Source organism: Haplochromis burtoni, unplaced genomic scaffold (assembly GCF_018398535.1).
Source record: "Haplochromis burtoni strain Fernald_Lab_line unplaced genomic scaffold, NCSU_Asbu1 Contig_38, whole genome shotgun sequence".
Taxonomy (NCBI): domain Eukaryota; kingdom Metazoa; phylum Chordata; class Actinopteri; order Cichliformes; family Cichlidae; genus Haplochromis; species Haplochromis burtoni.
The window spans coordinates 2,988,578-2,998,117 of record NW_024582399.1 but is presented as its reverse complement, the minus strand read 5'-3'; the positions used below and the strand labels follow the sequence as shown (position 1 = coordinate 2,998,117).

Genomic DNA, 9,540 nt, shown 5'->3' with positions numbered 1-9,540 from the left:
TCACCATTGGGTACATTAGGTATGACAGTGACACTCTTGTTTCTATTGGTTTACAATGTACTCACAATTCGAAGTTTTTAACTCCGGATCCGAGCTGGCCGAGTGAGATCTCGAGGGAGAACAAAGGGAAGCGGCGGCGGCCTAGAGGGAAGCGAGCCGGCGTCAGGAACAGGCTGAGAGCTCGTGCACACCGCACACCTCTGCCTAGCATCCTGCTCGCCAACGTCCAGTCACTGGAGAACAAGCTTGACGACCTCAGGGCCAGGATAAAGTTCCAGAGAGACATTCGGGACTGCAATCTCCTCTGCTTCACCGAGACATGGCTGAACCCAGCGGTGCCGGACCACGCCATCCAGCCGGCCGAGTTCTTCTCGGTTCACCGCATGGACAGGACACGGGACTCGGGGAAGTCAAGGGGAGGCGGCGTGTGTTTAATGGTGAACAACAACTGGTGCAACAGTGCGAACGTTGTTCCTCTCACACGCTCCTGCACACCAAATCTGGAACTACTGTCCATCATGTGTCGTCCTTTTTATCTACCTCGGGAATTTACATCGGTCATTGTAAGTGCCGTTTATATTCCACCACAAGCGGACACGGTCACCGCCTTATGCGAGCTGCATGAGGCACTCACACAGCACCAGACACAACACCGGGACGCTGCGCTTATTGTGACGGGGGACTTTAATAGCGCCAACCTCAAACGCGCAGCGCCGAACTTTTATCAACACATCACCTGCCCCACCAGGGGTGAAAGGACACTGGACCACTGCTACACTACGGTCAAGGACGGCTACAAGGCACAATCCCGCCCTCCGTTTGGCAAATCTGATCACGCCGCCATTTCCTCATGCCAAAATACAAACAAAGGCTGAAACAGGAAGTTCCGGTTCAGAGGTCACGAGCAGTTGTCCAAGCATTTCACTACATATCGTACTGTGTATGACTGTGTACGTGACAAATAAAAAAATTTGAATTTGAATTTGATTTGAATTTCTGCTTCCAGCAGGATAACTCACCATGTCACAAAACTCATGAACCTAACAGTGAGTTCACTCTTCTCAAATGAACTCTACAGTCACCAGATCTCAATCCAACAGACCACCTCTGGGGTGTGAGATTCACATGATGGATGTTCAGCCAATAAATCTGCAGCAACTGTTTGATGCTGTCATATAAATTTGGGCGGAAATCTTCTGAGAAGTGTTTTCAGCACCTTGTTAACTCTATGCCATGAAGAAAAACTGAAGGTGGTCCACACTGGTACTAGTGAGTTACACCTAGCAAAGTGACCAGTGAGTCTATATTTTTAGCCAGACAGATTTCCAATTTGAAAGTTACAGGAGTAAGATAAAGCTGGGGTATGTGGGGTTCTGCTAATGCCATCACTTCACTGTACTGTGACCCTTATTCCTGTGATTTCCATTCAAGTTCTTTGTGAACAACTAGAAAAGCACATAAAACAGATTAATGATGTTTTGTCCCATAACTTAAATCAGAACACTTCCAATCCTCTACACAAATGTTCACTGTGCTTTCTGCTGCATACTACTATTTTCACACTAATCATTTAATGATTCCGTGCTACACGGAACACCTTTAATCCTGCCTTTTACTGGCTTTCGTGGAAGCAGCGGCCTAAGATCATCTCCCACACTTGATGTTAATGTCACACATTCCAGACCATAATGCTGCCAGTCTCTGGGGGCAGAGATAATTATATCCAAAGCAGGAAATAGCAGCGGGGCAGAGGGCAAGCCTATAGACCTGTTAAAGAATGACTGGCTGACTAATTCACAAGCTTAAATGAAGTGGTGTTAAGTCCCCTGGTGTTTCCTGTGTTCCTTCGCATATCCCCCATAACCTTTTTCCTGCTCATCCTTTCTGAAAAGCCCAGATCAAGACACCAATCTTCTCATGTGAAGAAGGGAAACTGAGAGGGGTCAAGCCTTTTAGCACCTCCCTGCCTAATATGCAAAGGCAACTAATAATGTAATAGGAGCAGATTTATGACTTAGAGAACAAGAAGACAGTGTCCCTTGAGTGAAAATTACAACAAAAAATAAATTGCTCAAATGTTTTTTAACCGTTCTTGATTGGTTTGACTGGCTCTGGTTTGGAGTTATACCACTGTATTGCAAAAAAGTGTAGATGAAGTCACAGAAAATATGCTCTGATATGCTTAAAAGACAAGAATGTACTGTCAGCAAGCCTTGCAGCCTCCCCAGAGTCACCAGTGGAATTCCTCAGACAGACAAGACAAGATAGATGGCCTCTCTTGGTGCTGTTTCCTCTTAATTACCCTAATTAAAACAAAATTGGTGATAAACGGAAAAAAATAGAAAGAATTTCCTCTGTAGAATTTTTCTAAATCTAAATGGGAGAGATTAAGTTAACACACTCACTATTAAAAGCATGGAGCTGAGACTTTTTCTTCCCTTTTTTCCAAAAACAAAATCCAAAAATCGAATCTCAGTTTCACGGCTGTAGCTATAGCCTTGTCTGCTGGAGTTGAGTTTTGCAATTGCACTATTTTTAGATACAGGTAACTAGTTTCTTATTGGCATTCTTATTAGTGGTATATAGAATTTGAATCTGATGGTCATAATTCTGTTAATTTTGACAAAACTGTCAAACATGGATTTATTACTCTACTAATCAGAAAGTTAGTGCTTCAACCCTTGGCCACTTCAAAGCACCCTTAGGAAAGGGTCCTAATCCTAAGTTGCTCTCTGATGCGTTCATCGGAGTGTGAATGTGTGTGAATGTTAGAAAGCATTTAACCTAAATGCTGTGGTTAATGAGACATGTTGTATAAAGTGTTATGAGTGCTCAAGTACAGTAGAGCTGTGTAAAATTACTAAGAAGTGTTAAATCCTCTACTAACCCTTCAGAGCCTTAGCATCAGTATTAAATGGGCTGCAAGAGTCCTTTGGAAATGTGGGCAAAGTGCTACAGTGTTCAGACTAGTTCACCTCATAGCAGATGTCAATAGGAAGTGAGGTAATAACTTACCTCCTCTGTGATGGCTGACCCACAGGAAGTGCTTTGTCTTCATAGAAGCGCCTCATTGCAAACCTGTCCAGTGCCTGGTCAGCACTTAGAGACACAAGAACTGGGTAAGTGATGTTATCATTCACCACAGAACAATTTGAAGATTACAAAACAACAAGGAGAACAGCCTTTATTTTGGAAAACCTGCTGAGATTTAGAAATACCCCCCAGCTTTCATCATTTATGAAGCAGCTTTCATTCCCCCAGGAACCCTCCCACCTATTAACATCTGGTAGCATTAAAGAACGATGACATTTTCAGAGCGTTTCTTCTCACAGAGCCAGAAAAATGAGCTGGCCAGAGTCGAGTGTTTAGCTGTTATAATCACATCGTTGTTTAATTTTCAAGGCTGCTGAAGTCCCAGACTGCAAGGTCTAACCGTGATGGATTGTTGCTCCTGTCCTTACATAACCCTTCGATTTAAAGTATCAAAGCACGCAGATCAAACTTTTTCAGTGCTGACAGCCTAAAATGCTCACCTCTGTTTAAACTCAAACACCAATGCAATCTAATATGTAACACTACATTTTAAACTACATTTTAACACGTTTTAGGCTGTGTCTGATCATGACATGTTTGATACCTTGCAGATATGTTGCTGTAATGCATGTAAGCAGCCACCACAACACCCGTTCGACCTCGGTTCCCCTGTGAAAGAAACACAAAACAGGGCTTGTTTAAATGATATAAAGAGTCAAGATGGGTAACAGGAAAATTGATGGGATCCAAAAGGATCATTGAATTAATGATCAAGAAACAGAGCAGAAACAAATCCCCCTTCGATGGTAATAAATTGGTCTTCAAGCATTTTCACGTGTAATTGAAACCCAAAAGTTGGAGCTATATATAAATAATAATGTTTAATCATTCTGCTTGGTTAAAGCAGTTGGCTCAATTCGAGCATAAACTTTGTTGCTTGTCCTGCTTTATCTGGATACCATGTGCAAATACTCTAAAACAACAGAGGATTCATTGCATAAACATGAGAGCTAAACAATCGGCAACCTCCAAGGCTGAAAGATGAAGAAACTGTAGTTTCTCAACTTTCGGCTCGCTTCACAAGCAGCCAATTTCTGTACATGCCCATGTTACCAGCCATAGTTAAAATGACTAGCAGAATTTAATGCTAAATTAATGCTAATTTTCCCTTTTGTAACATCTTTACTGGTGGTGACCACTTTAAATTTTAATACTTTGAATGACTGGTGGCTATGAAATAGGTTGAATGCCATTTACTAGACTTGCCTATCAAAGCTGAAAAAGTAAATTAAAACTCCTAATTGTTTTTGTGATATTTTACCTTTTGGAGAAGTTTTAATACATAAGATATCCCTGTGTATCTCTAAAGTCTAAGCTTGCTAACCAAGCAAGCCAGAGTTCTCCAAAGCTAGCCAAGTGTTAGCGCTCTAGCCCAATTATGCTCACTTCTGATTACCTTAACTCATTCACTGCCATTGACGTCTATAGCTGTCAATTGCAGTGAATGAGTCAATGGGTTTAACTCATTCACTGCCAATGGCTGGCAGTGAATGAGTTAAAAACAGTGACAACCAGAATACATAATAAGAACACCGGTGATACAGTAGCTCATCCGGCTCATAAGCCACTGTCTTGATAACAGTTTTGGGTGAAACCCAATTATGTGATCACGGTGTATTATTTTGATTAAATTCACATGTTCAGTGGGGACGTTTCACCACGGCATAAGGTTAACGGACCTTCAGCTAGATGAGCTTAAAACAATAGTCCATAGCTCAATGTGTGACTTCACAGTGACTATGTTTTATGTCAAGCTATGAAACTGAATAACTACAAATTATGTTGATTTTATGAGATCAGCAATGAAAAAAATAATCACATTTCCATATTTAGAGGGAAACTTTACAATCTCTATGCCCAGCCAATAAATGTTCCAGCACATCACCGCCGCATTATAACAGATGTTTTTACACTTTGTTTTTCTGCCTTACCTTATTGTGCAGTACCACCACATTGCGTGTGTCTCCATTGAGCCACATGTCAATGGCCTTGCACATGCTGCAGATCTTATCCAGTGCTGGCGCATGGTGGTCCGGCCAGCCAAACTCAAGAACCTGAGAATGATTATCCATCAAATGAGCTTTCGCTTTCGAATTTTGTTCTTCCTAACCATGAATATACAGTATATGTCATGTTTGTACCTTATGGTTTAACTTTGTTAAGTCGCTCTGTCCTTCGCTCAGGTTGAGCACCTGAAATCAGGAAGAGAGTATATCAAAGCAACTGATGGACATGTGATGCATTTTAGAAAATCTTTGTTTTTTGTTTTCAAGGATATACTGTAACCATCTTCCAAAAAACCTGACGAACAGCAAACAAAAGTGTCAATACAGTCCTGTGCTCCAGTTTCAGCTGAGGGTATTTCTTACCAGATAGTGCTCGCCATGCTTTGACCGCAGCATCGTCGCCACCTCTTTGAGGTTGGTGTTGTAGCTTTGCTCCTCGGCCCCAGCGGGAAAAGAGACAGAGATGATTCTCTCTGTGATGTAGACCAGGTCGACCTCATAGCTCTCCTCCATGGCCTGAACCACACTCTGACTCCTGCAGAGGTAGAAGGTGCAGAAGGTCTTGAAGCTTGGCAGTGGCAGATTTTATATCACAGCACCATTTTACATTTTTGATTGGCAACAAGTTCTTTTCGAAGCAACATAAGCTGTGATTTCAAAGGGAATGGTCAACTCTATTGTATATAGATCTGATAGATCTGCACTGATCAGAGTTCAATCACAGAGTCCACAGAGTTAAGCTCAGTCTGCAATATTCATTTGCAAACCCTACTGAGTTTGTCACATGTCATATAGTGTCATACAGGCTTAGACCCCCAACCAGTAAAGGGTTTTTAAGAATGATACCAATATTTGATAATTGAGAAATCACAAACATCAGACCATTTATTTTCCATTTGAAACATACAAAACATATCCTTGTTCTCTAATATTTAATATGTGTAGTTGTCCATACTATGGCGAGAGTGAAGTTTAAGTCACTCTGTTGCTAATAGGGAAGCTGCTTGTACACAGTAGACACAGTAAATGCCAAATCCAGTGCATCGGCAAACAGCTAATATCAGCCAAGCTTTACATAGCACACTGTAGGTAATTATTTTAGTCTATCTACAGTTATAGCTGCCGGTGCAAACCGCTTTGCAACCATCTCCATCCCAGCTTCTCATTTTCATGCAGTTTCTGACTTGTTGTAAAATTACATTTTTGTTGTGTTTGGGAAAAAGACCATCTTTATTACATCTCATTATGATAAATACAAATATAAATTAATAAAATATACTGGTACGTTTCAACATAGTTACTGTATAGTTGCCAGAAATCTTTAAGAGGCAACTCAATTTAGAAGGACACATCTTGTAAAGGATGCTTTGACCTTTTAACCTTATCAGCACCAATCACAAGTTTTCCAGTTCTATTCGAGTGCAGGATTGCAGCTGCTGTGAGAACATTTCTTGAACTCTCTGATTTCTCTCTGGGATTAGCCAACAGAGTTTATCACAAACATCCACTTCATCACATGTAAACTCCTGCAGCTCACTCTTATATTTCTTGGAAAGGAAAAGATTTTCAGTCCTTCTGTGACTGTTGACATGACCTCTTCCAATATTACGCAACCTATTTCACCGGCCAAACAGCACAGTTTTTTTGTTCTGTTTTGTTTTTGGTCAGCAGACATACGGTAAAGCCCTGCATGAGAAACAGCCATGCTTCAAGAACGACAAACAGCGGAGAATATGGAGTGAAAATTTACATTCCTACACACCCAGCACAAACAATCAGTTTCTAATCTTCATTAATAATAATCAAGGACTGTAATGACTTAAAGAGCTTATTAAAGACTAATTTGGTAATCTTAGAAGTCATGCTGTTTAGATTGTAGAAAAAAATAGATTAAATTTTTTCCACTTATGGAACCCTTATTTCTCCTAATGAAAGCAGTGTGAACAACAATACAACATGGCTGTGTGATGGTGCTTTCTTACCGTGACTGCTTTTGCCTTATCTCCACACTCTTGCAGGACCTCGTAGATCCCTGGTGAGCACATACACACAGGCACACACAGGCAGATGGTGGGAGTCAGAGGAGGAAAATGATTCATAAGCAAACTCCATCTGGTAGTCATGATGATTTTATTGAATTACAGTCTGACATAAGCTATTAGGGAAAAGTCAGATCACAGACACAAAACTGAAACTGCTATGAAAAGATGGAGAGAGAAGAATCATCTGAAACAGAATGATGAAAAGTAAAAGAAGCAGCTGACAAAAGAAGGCATTCAACCAAGACGCTTGACAAAAGAAACCGAGCAACAGAAAGAAGACAAAGAATAACGAAAAAGTATAAGAGGTGTAAAAAAAAAAAAAAAAACAAGTATGAGAAACGAGGAGTGTTTTAACAGAAAACCATCCTGAACTGGGGTCTTGTCAAGACTCGAGCACACAATTAATTATCCTGTCCTTTACCCAGATATTTACAGAGGGAAGAGTGAGAACAGGTTGTTTCACTGTGACAGGGCTGCAGATGGAAAATGTTACTAAATATGCTGTACTGTCGAGGAATTGCTGCATAATAGATGCTAGAGTTGGCTCTTCCTCTTACTGCCTGTCGGCTGAGGGGATAACTCTGTGTGAGTCAGGAAGATGAAGCCATCCAAAAAGACAAAACGACTGCTGAATTAATCTCCGCGGACATCATCTGTGACATACTTTACTTCCCCCCCCCCACATTGTCATAAAGAGTGAGCGCTCGGCTTCACCGCTGAAGAGGTTAAATAAGTGATGTTGGCAAGAAGTGTCTCAAGGTTAAACACGGAGCTCCCATGGCTCTTCTTACTGCTTGCGAGTGGCTTCCCATAGAAAAAGCTAATGCAACCCCCCACCCCAATGAGCCAAAATGGTCACATAATTCTAAGTGATCTGACAGGAACCAGATGCTAAACGCACCACGGACGATGGTGTTTGCAAAATGAAACAGCCTGTTCACACAAGGCTTCACAAGTGTTGCGATGTTATATGTCACATCACAGGGACAATCTGTTAGCCTGCAGCAACGTAGATACATAAATGAAAGTCAATCTGCATGTAAAGTGGGGTAAACGTCTCTGAGATTTAACGTTCACTGTTTGCCCGGTGACACCGGGTTTTGCATCTACCTCACACTTACATCTGTACCCAAGCTCTCTATTGATGTTCACTATTAAAAACACAAGCCACAGCCACTGCATGACCAATGCAATGTGTTTTGACTCAATCTTGCTTCTACTATAAATATAAAGGAGAAGAGTGGTTCCCAACTTTTTTCTATCCAAGTGTTTCCTAAGCGCCAATAGACTGAAAAAAAAAGCTTTTCTTAAACACCTTTTATGTTTAAATGTGTTGAGTTCAGCTTTATTCATCTGTTTTATTATTCCATAACTTCCAATTTGAAACATTCATCCATGATTTTTAGACACTATTCCATTTAGCAGCTCGGCATCTGGGCAATTCTAAATGTCTATCTGTCGTATTCTTTCAGCTGTTATGGTGTGTTCCTGACTAAGTAAGAAATCATAAGTTCCAAATTGCAATTGAGTCCCTAATTGCACATTTTTTGCAGAAGACCCCCTTCACTCAGATTTCCCATTTGGACAGTCGAAGTAGACTAGCATACCTTGAGTTAGCAATCCAAGATGGTGGCGCTGACTGTAAACTGTAGTAGAACTAAACTTTTAATCTGTTCTGTATTTCTGGCTCACTAAATAAGCACAACAGTAATGAGATCTTTAAATGTGTTCTTTCAAATGCAAAAAAATCACGTATAATCACTTTTCCTGGAACTCGCAAGAACTCTTAAGAGATGTCACTCCCAAGTTCTGACCTAGTTTCGAGGCATCTGGAATGGAGTATTAATCTGTATTATTAACATGCAGTTTAATCTAGTAATAGTCTAATTTTCATATGTACTAATTTTGATTTATTGTTCTAATCTTTTAATTGCTTTTGTTTCAGGAGGAGCTTCAGTTTAATTTCAGTTATGCTAACAAATTTGTTTTTACTGTAAGTTAAGAACTTTTAAATGCGTATATGTACTTTTGTCTTGCTATACCAATTCATTCATCATGTTTGTGATGACGTGAAGTTTTTTTGTAAGACACTGACTTTTGGTTACTTTGTTTTGTTTTATTTTATATACTCTGTAACCCAGTTTTTTGTTTGTTTGTTTTACTTCTGGCCTTCTGGTTTCCCACCCATGATAGGCCAATTGTTTATTCACACCTGTGTCTGTGTATATTTAGATACTTTATATATTAGATATTTATACACTGTACATTTTTTATATATTTAAAAATACATAAATAGTTAATGTATTTTGTAATTAATGTATTTTGTTTTCAATTTTCTAATGCTTAGCCATTAATTTGTTAAACGTTAACATTTCCGACAAATTCCTTTTTTAGTTCCT

At 40.1% G+C, this 9,540-nt stretch overlaps 1 protein-coding gene across 7 annotated transcripts in view; it reads right to left on the bottom strand.

The window, feature by feature from the left end:
* LOC102296553 (tensin) overlaps positions 1 to 9,540 on the bottom strand; it is a 133,297-nt gene that overhangs the window by 45,284 nt on the left and 78,473 nt on the right. For all 7 annotated transcript variants that reach the window (XM_005920208.3, XM_014332989.2, XM_014332991.2 and 4 more), the window contains 6 exons: positions 7,082 to 7,131; positions 5,463 to 5,634; positions 5,235 to 5,285; positions 5,025 to 5,147; positions 3,638 to 3,702; positions 3,016 to 3,099 (listed from right to left, as the gene is read on the bottom strand). In XM_005920208.3, the coding sequence (XP_005920270.1) occupies positions 3,016 to 3,099; positions 3,638 to 3,702; positions 5,025 to 5,147; positions 5,235 to 5,285; positions 5,463 to 5,634; positions 7,082 to 7,131 (545 nt within the window). The remainder of the gene's footprint in view (positions 1 to 3,015; positions 3,100 to 3,637; positions 3,703 to 5,024; positions 5,148 to 5,234; positions 5,286 to 5,462; positions 5,635 to 7,081; positions 7,132 to 9,540) is intronic.